The following is a 15,926-nucleotide window of genomic DNA, read 5'->3' as shown; positions in this document are numbered from 1 at the left end:
TCAGCAGTGAAAGACGGCCGGGCCGCCACCACCGACACCAACACCACCACTTTACCTCATCCTCACCTCACAATCCCACCGGACCACCCCGACCTCAGTCTGCCCTACCGTGGTTGCGCGCCTCAAGCTATCGACGGCGACGGCCAGCATTACGTTTGAACATATACTGGGACACATACCAACCGGACTATGGCAGCCATTCATGTCATGACTGGCAACTGGACCTCGTGACGGACGGAACCCCGCGACAAAAGAAAAAAACACGACGTCGTTCCAACAGAGAGGCTTTAGACCGCGATAGCACCGGGCCCAACGTTGAAACGATCACATCCCACCTCTTCCCTACTTATCGTCCTACTCGCCTTCCTCCCGGCTATCACACCTTTTACACCGAGAAGAAAATCACCACTTACACCTGATACAACCCGGAACAAGCGACGAGGATAGGGGAATGCAATAGCAATAAAAGAAACAACAACCCGCCCCCTCGAGACAACATGGAGCACATACACAGCCTCGACGTGAGCTGGATGACCCACGGGAATCCTAAAGGTTTGTGCACAATGGGACCCCTGGCGGCCTGAACATGCGCCATGCATATCGTGAATGGGAATTGTCCAGCTAACAGCAAGTTCCTTTGACCTCTCTCCAGACAGACCCGTGAGACCACTACTCGGCCGTCAAAGATCACTCTCAAACCCAGCGCCCTTGGACTCGCCCACCCCCGCAACGACTACCTACGGCCATGGTAGAAACGACAGCACTCAGGCGGCACAAAGCACGCCAAACGTGGCACCAAGTCCAAACCGACCGGCGCTTGGGACAAGAACGAGTTCAGACGAAAAGCGAATACCCCAACCTGCCGTTCCCCATCCCCCTCAGCGAAGGGGCTCCTGGTTCTCCAATATCTCGCAGAAATTCAGCTCGAGCAACGGTGCGACACAAAGCCCCCCTGTGGCGAATACTGCTTCTCCCAAGCCCGCCGAGTTCTCTGTTCCAAAAGCCAACCCAGCCAAGCAGGCCGTTCTACAACATGCGGCGAAACCAGAAGGCGAGGGTCCCTATACCCCTGCTCCGCCGCGAGGCTCTCAGACAAATGGGCTCCTACACGTATTTCGAAGATTATCATCGTCAACTTCTAGCGGAAGTTTGAATCCGACGTTCAAAGCTCACAATCATGGACTGGTGGAAAGGCAGGTGCTGAATGTGGACCGGAATCGGGAGCGCTGCGCCATCTCAGGGTTGAACCAGGCCAAGCTGAGGAGGGTGGCGTTTTGCGTCGACGTGGAGATTGCTCCAATGCCCAAATACATTGACGAAATGGACGAGCGAAAAGCAAAGGACAAAGCGGCCAAGGAAATGAAAAAGAAACTCAAGGAGAAGGGCGAGGCGGAAGCTCTCAAGAACCCCAAAGCGGTGGAATGCCAAAAGGAAGTTGATGGTTCCATCAAAGCCACGGGGGAAGAAGTACCGAAGGAACCCGCCACAGAAGGCACATCCTCAACTCCACGCCTAGGCACATCGCCAGCTGCAGCTTCGCCAATACCAATATCTTCTGCTGCTTCAGCATCCGACGCAAGGAAGAAAGAAAAGAAGAAGAAGAGCGAGGAAGACCGCAAGGCCCGCAAGGAACGGAAACGGCGGCAAGCGGAGGCCAACGGAACTGTTCCTATGGAGCTCTATTACAACTCTGATTCTGATTCCTCCACGTCCGCCAACGGCGGGAGTTATCGACCTGAAACACCTGCCGGACTGGCAAATCCACCTCAAACGATGCCCACTACCAACCCAGTTAGGATATACCGCCGGTGCTGTCAGCTGCGGGAGACGCATATTCTTAAGAAGATAACCGAACAGCTGATGGACCCGGCCAACTTTTCTGCTGAGACGGGTATGGTTGAGAAGCTGGATTTGACGGGCTACTACATGGCGCTGCCCGATCTGGTGACGTTGGGTGATTACCTCGCTGTTGTTCCCGTCAGAGAGCTGATTCTGGTGGACTGCTCCTTGGCAGATGAAGGGCTCAGAGTTATCCTGGCTGGCTTACTAGCAGCGAGAAAAATCAAGGTCCTGTCACCACTAAAACGAAGGAGACAGTTGCAACTACAGCAGCAGAAATCATCAACTGGCACCGTCGATGGGCTCATAGAGCAAGGCGGTGTCGTTGAGCGGCTGGTGCTTAGCAACAACAGAATTGGCCCGGAAGGCTGGAGGCACATATGCTTGTTTATCTATCTGTGCAGGACCCTCAAGGTCCTGGACTTGAGCGGGATTCAGTTCCCACGACATGTCTGCGCTCCCCTGCCGGATGGGCAACAACCACCTCCTCAAGCTCTGTGCTCGCTCTTTGCGAAGTCATTAGGGGAAAGACTGGGGGGGTCAACACTTACTCTGCTAAGTATGGCGCAAACAGGGCTGTCTACACCTCAGCTGGCAGCCGTCATCGACGGTGCTATCAAATGTGGAATTAAGAGGTTGAATCTGGCGCACAATGATATTGACTCGGAGGGCCTGGCCCACGTGGCGAGATTCCTGAAGAGCAACCAGTGTGAGGGCCTTGATTTGGGTGGGAATGACCTTCGGGACAAGCTGGGAATACTGGCCGATTCACTCGAGGTGGAAACATGCCCTCTTTGGGCGCTCAGCCTGGCTGACTGCAATCTGGAGCCGTCGAGTTTGTGCAAGCTGTTCCCTACGCTGGTGAAGCTGGATCACTTGAGGTTTATCGATTTGAGCCATAACCATGAGCTCTTCAGCTCAGACCCGAGCGCGGTGGCTGTTCTAAGAAGATATCTTCCCAAGTTTGCTTGCCTCAAGCGCATCCATCTGGCGGACTGCACACTTAGTGCTGAGCAAGCCATTGCTCTGGCAGAAATCCTGCCGGAGGTTACTGGCTTGGCACATATCAGCTTCCTGCAAAACAAGGACCTTGTCGAGCTCACGACAAGTGCGAATTCTGAAGAGAAACAAGAAGAGGCATGTGCCCTGTTTGCATCGCTCCTCGCTGCCGCCAGGGTTTCAACCAGCCTGGTGGCGGTTGATATCGAGGTACCAAGCGAGCAATCGAGTGATTTGGTCAAGGCCATGGCCAAGCAAGTCGTCGCGTATGGGTTGAGAAACATGGAGCTTGCTACTGCTTTGCAGACCGCTACATCAGCAACAACACCTGCACCAACAGCTGAGGAGGGCTTGCTGTCGGGTAGCTTCAAGGCCGAGCCCGAATATCCCGATGTCCTGCAACGGCTGGTTGGACACGATGTCATGCTCTCTTTGGATGCTGATGCAGATGTTGATGCCGCTCCGGATAACGACTATGTCATCGGCGGCACTGGAGTCGTCAAGGCTCTTGCTTGCTGCCTCAAGAACAGGGGCGATGATATTTCTTCGCATTCTGTCCCTGAACTGTTGGCTGGTGAGGTGGATCAGGCTTCCTTGGGAGACGGTGAGAAGGAACCTACCACTGCGGTAGCCAAGGCCAAGGATACGAGCAAGCACCTGCTGCTCAGCGCTCGCAAGATCCGGTTGAGGCTCCAGCCTGCTATCGTCAAAGCCAAGATGGCGGCGAATGATAGCCACACTTATCGTACGTGCCTCTCTTTACAGTCCTATAGGAATACTCTGATGCTAACAGTAGTCGCAGACCGTCTCATGTTCTTGGATAATACCCTACATGGCATCATCAAGCGCTTTGAAGACGAGTTCCCCGACACCCGCCTGTCAGCAGCCGACGACTCGGGCGTGGACACCGCCAGCACCACTGCCGGAAACGACAAGGGCGATGCCGCTTCCTTGTCTTCCCTTGACAACGCTAATGGCAAATCATCCAGCCTGGCGTCTGGTCCTACTCCCCCTCTCCCAACTGACTCGGACCTCTCAGCCAGTTATACAGCTGCCATTATTTCCGACGCCGAAGACGACGCCGTTGCTCAATCACGCGAGTCCCGCAAGGCCCTCTCTCGCTCCAACTCTATCATTTCTTTGTCTTCCAAGGCGCTCGCAGATGAAGAGGCGCGCGTTCTCCGGGCGGGTCACAAATTCCGTGCTGGAATCGTGGCTCTCCGTCCTGAGCACTACAATGCCGCGCTTTTGAGTTCGGGAGTCGAAGAAGTCGGGGCGGATCCCAACCATGCTAGGTTACTACACGAGTTGCTTGATGAGATGGGTGACGCCGACTTGAAGAAGGAAGCAGAAGAGAGAGGCGTGGTCCAGGTGTTCCAGGAGAGGAGGCAAGATATACTCAAGAGACTGAGGGAGGCCGATCCCCAGCATTGGGACAGTTTTGTGGAGAGTCAGGTCATGGCAAGGAAGAATGTGGGGTTGCCTGAGCCGGAGGAGAGGAAGATCAAGGAGCAGGGTGTTATTGATGAGGAGGCGATTGAGGATTAAAAGGTTTATTTTTATTTTTGAGAAAGCATAGCATTTTGGTTCTGAGAGTTGATTATATCCGTCCTGGGAGGGGAGGAGTCAGATATTGCATACACGGCGTGGGATGGGGGGCGATTATCGGAGGAGTGGCGACTGACATGGAATATATATCTATGAACGTGGATTCTCTTGCAGATGTCATTTTTGTTAGTCGATGAGTTACCTCAAGAAGCTTTCAACACACATGGGTATTATCTACTTCAAGTTAGACATGGTTAGAGCCGGTCAATGTACACGTTAATCTATAGTCGAAGGCAATCCACTTTGCTCAAACTTTTGTATCACGATTAGAACAGATTATGGTCATAAATATATATCATTTCAACACACACCAGAACACCGATAACTCTAACCGTCAAAACTCCCAAAGATGAACACCCCTTTCCCTCCACCCTCGCCAAATCATGACAAGATACTCTAGTCGCGCCGCCCGCAGTATACAATACAACCCTTTTCAAGGCCTCTTCCACGCCGGCCTGGTCTGGAGCCATGACCCTCCTCCGCCTTTCCCCGGGCTGGGAGTTTTCTTGCTCGGACTTACAGTCTTGCCACATGGTTGTCTCTCGACCGGTCTCACAGTCGTCACAGGTGTTTTGCCCTGTTTGACACCACCCGAAGAAGGCGTCTTCCCCACGCTTCCCCCTTCCCCTTTCTCATCAGCCTGCCGATCCGCTTTCACGTCTATTACTTTCTCCTCCTCTTCCTCTCCTTTCCTCCTATCCTGCCCCGGTGGTCTCAAACCCTCACTCTCCTCCTTTCCAGCCTCCTAAGCCCTTGAAGCAGAAAACGAAACATTCACATTCCCCACATTCCCTCCCTGCTGCTGCTGCTGTTGTTGTTTCTCCCCACCACCAGCCGAAACACCACCCCCCCCAGCCCCAGCCTTCCCACTCTTCCTCCTAACCGGCTGATACACATCATTAAAGTTCATCGACACCCCCAGGAAGCGCATGTCCACATCAGGCTGATACGCCAGATCCCCCAGCAAGATCTGCAGCCTCTGCCTGAAACTCACCCCTAACTGCTTCAGCCGTTCCTGCAGCGCAGGGAACTCGCTCTTAATATTGTTATTCCCTCCCACTCCCCCGGCAGACCCAAAAAAGGGATCGTCCGGCCCGACAAAACTCTCCATGTCTCCCGAATTGGGCCGGTGTTTTCGCAGCAGCGAGACCGTGTCGACTTCTTGTCTGCGGGTAAAGTCAGACACGGACCACGAGTACAACCCGTCCACGCTGTCTCTGTAGTCGAGCATGTTTCGCAGCAGGAGCGACAGCTGCACCATGTACGAGTTGCGATCTTCAACTTCTGATGCGTCACGGCCCAACGAGGCGGCTTCCTTTTGCGCGTCGTGGTGCTGTCTCCGGCGGGCACCGAGAAGTCCTTTGTGGGTGATGGAGGTGAGGTACTTGGTATGAGCCCTGATCAAGTCATCCAGGGTGCAGTCTTCTTTTCGGATGTTCTTCTGCAGCTCCCCCCAGCTGGACTCGATGACTTCAAACAAAATGTAGTATTGCAGTTGACCAACAAAATGGATCATCTCCGCGAGAGTTCCCCTGGTGGATTTCCAGGTCTGGAGGACTATCTCGTCGTTGGATTGTAGCACTCCCCTCGCGCCCGTCATGCATTTTCTCCAGGTGGATGCCAGAGCAAACTCGACGCGTTTGATCCGCCAGAGAAAGTTGAAGACTTTGAGGTACTGACGGTTTCCCCATTCGGTGACTACCACATCGACAGGGGCATCAATTTTGTATTCGAGCGTGAAACAATCCCAGCCAATATCGCCGTGGCTCAGTTGAAGCATACGGGCGTCTAGGCGGCGGAGGACCTCGTCAGAATCATACTGGGCGTTGGAGCCGCGGATGGCGTGTTCCAGCTGGGCAGTGAGGGTGTGGCGGTATTGTGCGCCAGCTGGGCGGTCGAGGTTCGCGGCGAGGGATTCCATCAGCAAAGCGATAAAGTCGCCCTGGCCGAGAAGGATATAGTTCTTCAGGGCTTGGAGGTGGTCAAACAGACGGAAGCGGGTGTTCATGAGCGTCATGAGGCGCTGCATGGTGGTCTTGTAGGCGTCGTCGATCCACTTCTCGAGCGTGGCCGTGTCGCCGTACTTGAGCTCCTTTGACGAGGTTTTGCTATAGGCGTCGACCCACTGGCTGTCGCCGCAGCTGTGGCGGATGAAGTTGAGGGACTTTCCAATCAAAAAGACCTTTTGGGCAAAGTCGGGAGTCATGATACTGGGTACCATGGCGTCGACGACTTCGTACTTGGAGTTCCACACACTAGCTTGGCCCTTGGCCTTGGACTCGTTTTGTTTTTCATTGTTGGGGTTTTGTTCGCGGACGAAGAACTCCAGATGGGGATCAGATAGCTCACCGTCGTATATCCAACGCCGAAGAATGTCGTAAAACGGCCGGGTGACGTCGGCCAGCAAGCGTTCAGCAAAAGCAGCCACCACGGGGTCACCATGAGAGGTAGAAAAGCCGTGAATCAGACTGATCAGTTGTCCGCCTTGTTTACTATAACTCTCCTCTGATATCAAAGACATCAGCCGCAAGCCCATGGTCGCCTCTCTCGTCCAAACAACGCATCTCTTCAACGTGACACCGGCTTTCCCGATGCCGCCTCGTGGTGCTGCCTCATCAAGGGATGACAATGCCCGTCGAATCTGCGCCTCCAGCGTTGCCACAAGAGTGAGATATGACCGAAGCTCATTGTTGATGGCTGCCCGCAAGCTTTGGCCGAGTAACCCCTTTGCTGGTGACTTGACAAAATTTGCAAGCCCTCGATATAATAATGAAGGCTCGGCCAAAGTGTGCAACAGTGACACTATTGGTAGCGGCAAAGTTGGCGGCAGTTTCAAAACAGTATCCCTGGTGAAAGGAAGAGTTGTTGATGATAATCCCTGAAGAGTGAAAGGAAGGTCTCTCAACAGACCCATCTCAGAAGGCTCAAACTCCAATGAGTTGTCTGCGAGCAAGTTTGACTTGATTGAAACGTCCCTTGTGCTCTTCTTGGTAGATCCGTCTACCGCACCAGGCTGCGAGCGAGCTTCTTCGGCATTGGTGTTTCGCCGTGGCCTTTCGGTTGGGAGCTTCTTCAAACCACCTGGGGCAAACACATTGTTTACGGCCTCTTCTTCTGATACCAGTGGTGGTGCGGGTGTCGGCGTTTTTGACTCTGCTGTTGCCGTCGACCGGCCTGTTGCTCGTCCCGCCGCCCGCTGTGCTACTGATTCACGGAAGTTTGGCTCGCGAGAAGCTGGCTCTCGGAAACTTGGCTCTGCCGGTAGTGGCCCTTGGCAGTTTTCTGCCTCTGCCTGGGTCTCTTCCTGCTCCCGAAGGATCTGCGCCTGAAGTTCTCGGTCCCGGAAGCTTGGCTCCCGCGATGTCAACCCATGTGGTGCTGCTGGCTGCCTTGGTGGTGGTGGAGGCTCATTGGGATCAGGCGAGTCAGAGAGCTGATATAGGAGATATAAAATGGCCCATTTTTGGTTCAGGACTGGCAGTGACAAAAGTCGGGTATAGAGGTTGGAGAAGCGTAGGGCCTGGCTAGGGTTGCTGTGTATGAGCTTCCGCTTGATGAGGTCCGAAGCATGGTTTACGTCGGCCGATATCGAGGGAGAATTGGGTCTGTTGCTTTCTAATTAGCTTTGTCTAGGCCAAAAGAGTATCAGATGAAAAATTCTCACCGCTCAAAAATGGCCCGGACAAGCTCAAAGCAAGCATCATGCCTCTCTTGAGCTGTCTGCTCGTCGTCGTGGGGGTTGCTGGGCACCAGGTGGGTGATCAGACTGTCGATTGCATTCGAGATTCGATTGCGCGGGGCGTGAGACATGGTTGCATTGTGTCAATGTCAACCCAGTGCCGTTCGCAATCAAGCTCTTTTGTAGGCGGCGGTGATGTTTAGTGCTGCATTATTGACTTGAATATTGGTGGATTGGACGCGACCTAGGATACAAGACAGGACGTGACGAGGGGTCGTCGTCCAGTGTAAAAGGGCTGCCAAGAATGGTACAAAGCTGCCCTGGGACTGGGACCAGGGCCTACAACTACACCCGCCGCAACTCTGTTACTGAGAGGCCCCGCAAAATTCAACTACAGACACTGAGCAACCGAGGACCTGACCACCATCAAGTTTGGCTGACCGACGACAACACCATCCATTCCAAGGCGACACCATGCCAAGTCCATCACTCTGACTGCGGATCCGCGATCGCATGAGTCTGGCCTTCATTTTGATGCGCAAATGACTGCCGCTTCACGTCGCGACCACTGTGCATTTCGCGCGCGACGAAACTGAACCCTGCTCCTTTCTCTCTTTCGCGCCTCCGGATCAGGATTGCTCCAGCCATATCTGTACATCTACAACTCCAAGGCTGGCCACACCACCATGGTCGACATCGACCCCGCCGCCCTCAGCCGGCCTTCCATCAGCGTCTCTACCCCCGTTCTCGCCAACAAATCCATCAATGTCTCGGCCCCTTCGCTGCACAAGACTCCCAAAACGAGCCAGCTTATACCCGCCCGCATAGACCTCGAGCCGATATACACGCAGTTAAAGTCCACCATTGGCCCCGAACAATGGGTTATTTACAAAGAAACAATCACAAACTTCCTGATCGGTATGCGCCAGCGGCTCTGCATCATACATGCCGGGCCAAACTTGCTGACCATGTTTACATACAGGCCGCCTCAATCAAGCCGAGTTCAGCGAGCGCATAGACCCGATATTAGCTTCCCCTGACGGACAAAGAGAACATCTACATAACCAGCTCATTGCTGCCATCTATGGAAATGTCACGAGGGAGATGCCCGACCAGGGTCTTGCGCCCTGGGTCAGTGCCAATGACAAGCCGTCCACCACGGCAGGCAACAAGCCCGTGTCTGGTGATGCTGCCGAAAGGAGGTTAAAGGGGGAGGTCATGCAGTTGCCGGCACGAGACAGGCGGAGGATCAAGGACATTGTACAAAACGATGTAAGCCTTCTTACGACCGCGGCTATCCACGCTGGAGTTACTGACCCTTTATCTAGTTCGACCCATTCAATTCCTTGGCAGATGTATTTACAGACCAGAGCCGCATCAAACCTGCCAAGACCACCGAGGTACCAGCAAGCGCAGCAGGGGGTCTCAGTCGCATGAGTATGTACCCCTTCCTTACCCCTTATTTGACTCTTCACTAACAGCGTGTAGACTTTGACCTCGAGATCCGAAAACGCTTTGCCCAACCTCTTGCCGTCGAGTCTGGCGAATTCCCTGACGTATCTAGTATCGAAGCCCGCATGTTGCCCTTTTGCTATGAATCTGGTCTCGTCTCCGGCCACGCGCCAGAAGCCGCCCAATTCATGTCTATCGCCACCGACACGTTTATAAAAGAAGTTCTTACGCAGGTATTCAGCCGTACTCGCAGCAACGGACCCGGCGACTCTGGAAATGCTGGCTTTGGGCCAGGGGGTGCATGGGTTCAGACGCACAAATACAAGAAGCAACTGGCAAAGGAAGAAGAAGCCTTCCAAAGGGGAGAGCTGACCAGGGACAAGAGCGGGCTGTTGCCGATCGAAGCCAAAGCTGCGAGCGAAAGAGGACCTCTTGGAATGACAGATTTGAGGTTGGCGTTGGATGTGGGCGACTGTGGAATGGCAAACTTCCCGACAATAGTGAAAACGATTGTCAACGACTACCGAGAAGGAGAGTTGGAAGATTGGGAATCTTACACGTATATTAAGAAGGAGGGTGGAAGGATATTAGGCGAAAGTGACGATGAGGATGTCGAGATGGGCGGCACGACGACAATGGTGAACGGAATGCCGTCGTTAATACCATTACCAACAGCAGCTGGTGGCAGCAAAGCCCTGGCCACGGCAACCACAGACCCACCACCACTTACAAATGGAATAGGAGGGCACGGTCACGGGCCAGATGCCATGGATATCGACAACGATCTTTGGTGGGAGGGAGCCGACCCGGCAGATGGCGATTTCTTGAATTCGGTATTGGATTCGACGTTGGCTGTGGGGTAAGACTTTGCAAGACTTGCTTGTCATTGCTCTTGTATTTTCTCATTTGTTTCCTGTGCTTTCAGATTCCCCTGTGGTCATTTATTTTTGGTTTATTTGGGGTCGGATGGTGGGTATTATATCTATGTTGTGGATGGCACTCCTGGCTGGCGTTTGCTTTCTGGCGAGAGCGACATAGGCGATGTCATTTGGCGAATTGGCGTACATGGGGTAAGATGCGAGCGGTTATCTTTGCTTTGCGCTTATACCTGGAGTCAGGGGGTTGCATTTAAAGCCTTTTTTCCCCTTCACTGCATTTTCTTGTATATCCTGTTTGATATTGTAGAACATGGGGGCTTGAGGCTTGATGGATGGTGTGATGTTTGAACAAGGTTGAAAAGCGTAGTTGTGTGTTGAGAGGAAGGCAAGCATTCATGGGAGACTTAAAGAGAGAGAGAGAGAGAGAGAGAGAGAGAGAGCGAAAGAATATTCTATTACTGACTGTGGTCCTCACCTTGTAGGGCTGCCTGTATTTTATGACCGATACCCAATTAAAAACAGCTCCAGAGGATATGGACTTCATGTGACGAACCCCGATCCAGAACCTCTGAGAGGGATACTCAGTTGAAGGTACTTCTAGACAAATGGTTCGGTGCAGCTAAACAGTGCACAACAACGGCTTGTCTCAATCACAAAAGTCTGATACCAACGAATGTGACTTGTATTGCATACTTATGACGAACCCCTATCCAGAACCTCTGAAAGGGATACCGGTTGAAGGCTACTTCTGAATAATCCTGGTTCGGTACAGCTAAACAGTGTACGACAAGATGTCTCGATGTAAACACTAGATACCGTGAATACAAGCTTGAATTGCATACTGCGGAACTGTCTACCTACACCAGCCAGTTCCTCCGTATATATAGACCTCGGGGCCCTGAGGTGCTCGCCCTGCTACGGCCCCGATCACTCCTAGCACTTTGCATCCTGCGAAGTGCTCATCGTGCTATGTCTTCGATCACCCGTAGCATCTTGCATCCTGCAGACTGCTCAGGCCTCTTGGCGCCGTAGCACTTCTGGCCAGCCTTGACTGGCTGCTTCCTGGTTTCCTTAATGATTGGCTGGGGACTCCCCGCGCCCCACATACTGCGCGGCCTGCCGTTGGGTTAACTGTGACAATACTGCGGAACTATCTACCAGCTATCTAGTTCCTCCGTATATATAGACCGTAGATCACCTGGATCACGTTCCCCCCAAAGGGGATCTGGATTACCTTTCCTGTGGTTCACTACGCTCATCGTGATCCCATCGCTCCACTTTCGATTAGTCAGTAACGATTGGCTAGGAACGTCCCGCGCCCCGTACGTTGGCTTTTCATCCACGATTGTGACAATTAGCTCCGGGAAAGTATTTGATTATTAAAAATATTAAATTTTAATTAATATAAAAAATCTGTGTATCAATATAACTATAATAGATTAATATAGTTGAATTACTATAAATTATAATAGTAAAAAAGATATAGAAATTCCTTTTTTATAAATAAGAATATTATATTATTAAAGAAATATTTTGATAATTATTTAACTTAATTTTTTATGTTATCTTTTTATCGGTCTTTAGTTTAATATAAAAATAAATTTTTCCTTAAATTAATATTTTAAAATTTTGAAATCTATCTAATAAAACTTTATAAATGTCACGTTCTTAAAGCGAGGCTTATAAAAAAACAAGGTGTGGTGTCACAGACTAACCATATAGCAAGATTGAGTGGAAACTGCAGCAGGCCGTAGTAGCCAATTAAGGGAAATGTAACGGCGAGGCTGCAGGGTGATGAGGCCCTCACCTCTTAGCAAAGGTGAGCCGGATCGTGTCACAACCCTGGTACAGGACGGGTTATAGGGCCACGGGAATAGGGGCCAATCGGAGGAACGTACAAGAAGAACCAATCACAGTAAGGGACGACTGATCAGTACGCCAAGGGCACTGAGCAGACTAAGCAGTCGTGATCAGTGTGCCAAGGGCACTGAGCAAGAAGTAAATATGGCTTGGCACAAGGTCTATATATACGGAGGAACTGGCTGGTGTAGATAGACAGTTCCGCAGTATGCAATTCAAGTTGTAGTTACAGTATTTGTGATTACATTGAGACATCTTGTCGTACACTGTTTAGCTGTACCGAACCAGGATTATTCAGAAGCAGCCTTCAACCAGTATCCCTTTCAGAGGTTCTGGATAGGGGTTCGTCATAGATCACCACCGCTCACCTGTGAGCCGCAGTAAGCCGGGTACGGAGGTGCCTGGAGGATGGAAGTCTATATATACGGAGGAACTAGCTGGTGTAGATAGACAGTTCCGTAGTATGCAATACAACTCACAATTGTTAGTATCTAGACTGTTGTGATTGAGACAAGCCATTGTTGTACACTGTTTAGCTGTACCGAACCATTTGTCTAGAAGTACCTTCAACTGAGTATCCCTCTCAGAGGTTTTGGATAGGAGTTCGTCACATGTGGAGTTCGGAAAGATATGACGAACCCCTATCCAGAACCTCTGAAAGGGATACCGGTTGAAGGCTACTTCTGAATAATCCTGGTTCGGTACAGCTAGACAGTGTACGACAAGATGTCTCAATGTAAACACTAGATACCGTGAATACAACTTGCAATTGCATACTGCGGAACTGTCTATCTACACCAGCCAGTTCCTCCGTATATATATATATCCTACGCCAAGCCTGGCGTTGTCCTGGATCGATAGACTCGACCCTCGATCCTATCGATACTATCCCTCCGGGGTTGACTCCTCTGGATCGACCCTCGATCCTGATAATCCTATTCTGATTGGTCCGTAATCCTGTGCTAATGATTGGTCAGTGGTGCGCCTGCGCCCCACTAGGTGTCGAGCCGTGACACGACGCTCCCCCTCCCAGGCCGAAGTCCCGTCGGCCTAGCCTACTCTCCTTCGTCCGCCAGCACTTATAAGTTTTCCTCCTTTTTCCCCTATTCTTTACGCTTCAGTATGTCTAACCGTGTGAGTAAGACGCGATCGGGTACTAAACCTCCGCATACGAAAACAGCGGATCGTGACGAGTTACTCGCTACAGTCCTACGGTTTGCCACTATCATAAAACGTGCCTGTTCCTTCTGCGAGAGACGTGGCCTCTCTTGCAAGATCTCTCCTTCAGTTTCCGAGCGCTGCGCTGCCTGTATACAGCATAACCAGTCCCTTTGTGACGCTCGTGGGTTGTCCGTCCAACAGCTCCGCAAGGTCATCTCCCAGCACGATTAGCTAGAGACGGAGATGGCAGAAGCCGAGTCCTAACGTGCCGCCCTGGATTAGAAGATCAACCGCCTATGCCTACAGAAACGACTGTGGTTTGAGCGAATGGCTGCGGCCGTCTCTCGTGGCCTTGATAGTGTGGAAGAGCTGGAGCGCGTTAAGCGGGAGGAAGCCGCGCTGGCTGCCTCATCGTCCAACGATGCTCCCCTTCTTCCAGCCCCCGCTTCTCCGGATCTCTCGAATCGTCGCACGACGGAGTCTCCCGCCGCCGTACCCTCTGACCTCTCTTTCCTGGATCCTGCCTTGGGCCTCGACTGGCCTACCGACCTTTCCTTTGATCCCGGTGTGGCCGGTCCTTCCTTCCTGACCGCGCAGGATACCGCTAGCGGCACGCCTTCCACCTCCCAAGGTGGTTGAGGCGCGTGGCGCTACTTGTATTTGGTCCTCCTCACACCTTCCAACCTCGTGGTGTAGCGTGTAGCACGCCGACTACTTTGCCGGAGGCGCAGGTTCGACTCCTGCTGAGGTTCTTTAGTATCTAGATTCATGGGTATTCTCCCCTCGAGTCTAGGTACTGATCTTTTTGCGGTGGTGGGGGTGTGTGATGCTAGTTGGGCCTGGATTCCTTTCTACCTTCCAACCTTGTAGTATAGCGTGTAGTACGCCGATTACCCTGTCGGAGGCGCAGGTTCGACTCCTGCTAAGGTTCTTCCAGATTTAAAAGCACCCGACGAGGTTCTTTTAAGTCTGGATTTACTTTTGCTTGCTTGGGTTTTGGTCGGTCTGGGTGTTGCCGGTAGAATTCTTTTAGCTTATCTAGGCAGTTAAGATATGCCTGTGGTTCCCACGAGTTATCCGTGGCCGGATATCCTACCTAACTAACCAAATACTCCAATTGGCCTCTATTGAACCGTAAATCCAGTATCTCTTCCACATCGTACTCTTCTTCTTCGTCCTCCGCCACGGCCTGTGTATTGGCTTTAGTTGCCGGTGGTGCGGGCTCCAGAAGTGAGATGTAAAAGGTATATGACCGTAGACGTATCGTACGGGGTAGCTCCAGTTCGAATGCCGTCTCCGATATCTTCCTTTTAACCTTAAACGGGCCCACTCGCCTATGGTCTAGCTTCTTATTAGGTCTTTTAGTACGTAAATTGCGTGTAGAAAGGAATACTATATCTCCCCCCTTAAAGCGAGGTCCCTCGAGCCTTTTAGTATTATAATATTTCCGTATCCTTTCCCTTATAAACTCCAGTTTTTACTTAAGTTTACTGTAAAGTATATATATCTTATCTACCTTAACCCCGGCCCTAGGTACCTTAACGGTAGGCCCTTGCCGTAAGTCTGCCTCGTAGCCGAAATTCGCGAAAAAGGGTATAACTTTCGTAGTCTCTGTTAGCGATATATTATACGCTAACTGTACCGTAGGTAATAGTTTAACCTAATCGTCCTACTTAAAATTAATATAATTCCGTAGGTATTATTTTACGATCTAGTTAAGCCGCTCCGTTTAACCGTCTATCTAAGGGTAGTAGGCCGATAACGCTTTACTTATTATCCTTAGCCTCGTTATTAATATTCTTTAAAACTTCGATATAAACTTAATATCGCGATCCGTAATAAACTCTTTTAGCTATATATATATTACTATAATATACCGTAGTATTACGTCCGCTAATTACTTTACCGACTAGGTCTCCTTATATAGTAAAAAGTATACTTACTTAATAAGCCTATCGATTACCGTTAATATACTATCGTATTTAACGCCGGTTACCGTATCTTTAAACTTTAGTAATTTAGTAATAAAGTCTATAGTAACTAAATTCTATAGTCGTTCCGCTATTAATAATAGTTTTAGAAATCCATAAGGCTTATACCTCGTAACCCTCGTTCTCTCGTACGTATAGTATAATTAAATAGCTTCCTTAACGTTGCCCTTAATCCCTAGCCAGTTAAAGTACTGCTTAATCTTTTTTATAGTTTTTACGATACCTATATATCCTCCGAATTTTAATATATAAATATTTATTATTAATACTATCCTATTATTTAGCTTTACGTATACTCGATTCTTATACTATAGCCTTCCTTGGCTATTTTTCTAGATACTTTATAGCTCTAGCTCTTCCTGCTAGTATTACTCCGTAATATCGGTGCCTAGCTTCCCTTAGTACTTATTAGAAGTAGCTCTCTCGTAATATACTACGCAATACTCTATCTATAACTAT

General features: G+C 50.8%; 3 protein-coding genes and 2 non-coding genes across 5 annotated transcripts; 2 read left to right on the top strand and 3 right to left on the bottom strand.

The window, feature by feature from the left end:
- Positions 1 to 497: 497 nt before the first annotated feature.
- On the top strand, positions 498 to 4,745 carry MHP1 (Microtubules assembly and stabilization protein; the record flags this gene model as incomplete). Its single annotated transcript, XM_062877018.1, has 3 exons — positions 498 to 552; positions 653 to 3,583; positions 3,641 to 4,745. The coding sequence occupies 3 exons, from the start codon at positions 498 to 500 to the stop codon at positions 4,384 to 4,386; spliced, it is 3,732 nt and encodes a 1,243-aa protein (XP_062735671.1). The 3' UTR covers positions 4,387 to 4,745.
- SPC98 (Microtubule-nucleating Tub4p (gamma-tubulin) complex component) lies at positions 4,726 to 8,421 on the bottom strand. The gene is made up of 2 exons (XM_062877017.1): positions 8,111 to 8,421; positions 4,726 to 8,051 (listed from the first exon to the last, which is right to left on the bottom strand). The coding sequence occupies exons 1-2, from the start codon at positions 8,254 to 8,256 to the stop codon at positions 5,192 to 5,194; spliced, it is 3,006 nt and encodes a 1,001-aa protein (XP_062735670.1). The 5' UTR covers positions 8,257 to 8,421; the 3' UTR covers positions 4,726 to 5,191.
- A 42-nt stretch (positions 8,422 to 8,463) lies between these two features.
- On the top strand, positions 8,464 to 10,985 carry QC761_212810 (uncharacterized protein). Its single transcript, XM_062877016.1, has 4 exons — positions 8,464 to 9,043; positions 9,108 to 9,397; positions 9,454 to 9,562; positions 9,614 to 10,985. The coding sequence occupies exons 1-4, from the start codon at positions 8,812 to 8,814 to the stop codon at positions 10,438 to 10,440; spliced, it is 1,458 nt and encodes a 485-aa protein (XP_062735669.1). The 5' UTR covers positions 8,464 to 8,811; the 3' UTR covers positions 10,441 to 10,985.
- A 3,172-nt stretch (positions 10,986 to 14,157) lies between these two features.
- On the bottom strand, positions 14,158 to 14,228 carry QC761_0045400. Its single transcript has one exon. It is a non-coding gene; the product is annotated as a tRNA-OTHER (tRNA).
- A 108-nt stretch (positions 14,229 to 14,336) lies between these two features.
- On the bottom strand, positions 14,337 to 14,407 carry QC761_0045390. The gene has a single exon. It is a non-coding gene; the product is annotated as a tRNA-OTHER (tRNA).
- Positions 14,408 to 15,926: the final 1,519 nt, after the last annotated feature.

Source organism: Podospora bellae-mahoneyi, chromosome 2 (genome assembly GCF_035222275.1).
Source record: "Podospora bellae-mahoneyi strain CBS 112042 chromosome 2, whole genome shotgun sequence".
In the NCBI taxonomy this organism is placed as follows: domain Eukaryota; kingdom Fungi; phylum Ascomycota; class Sordariomycetes; order Sordariales; family Podosporaceae; genus Podospora; species Podospora bellae-mahoneyi.
Note: the sequence above shows the minus strand (reverse complement) of the source record. Positions and strands in the feature narration are given on the sequence as shown.

What these genes read in the sequence shown, in the direction of transcription:
- SPC98 (XM_062877017.1), bottom strand. Translation starts at nt 8,256, where the DNA reads ATGTCTCACGCCCCGCGCAATCGAATCTCGAATGCAATCGACAGTCTG. An exon ending in GTCCGGGCCATTTTTGAGCG is followed by an intron (nt 8,052 to 8,110) that starts GTGAGAATTTTT and finishes AGAAAGCAACAG; the next exon opens with ACCCAATTCTCCCTCGATAT.
- QC761_212810 (XM_062877016.1), top strand. Translation starts at nt 8,812, where the DNA reads ATGGTCGACATCGACCCCGCCGCCCTCAGCCGGCCTTCCATCAGCGTC. An exon ending in AATCACAAACTTCCTGATCG is followed by an intron (nt 9,044 to 9,107) that starts GTATGCGCCAGC and finishes GTTTACATACAG; the next exon opens with GCCGCCTCAATCAAGCCGAG. An exon ending in AGGGGGTCTCAGTCGCATGA is followed by an intron (nt 9,563 to 9,613) that starts GTATGTACCCCT and finishes AACAGCGTGTAG; the next exon opens with ACTTTGACCTCGAGATCCGA.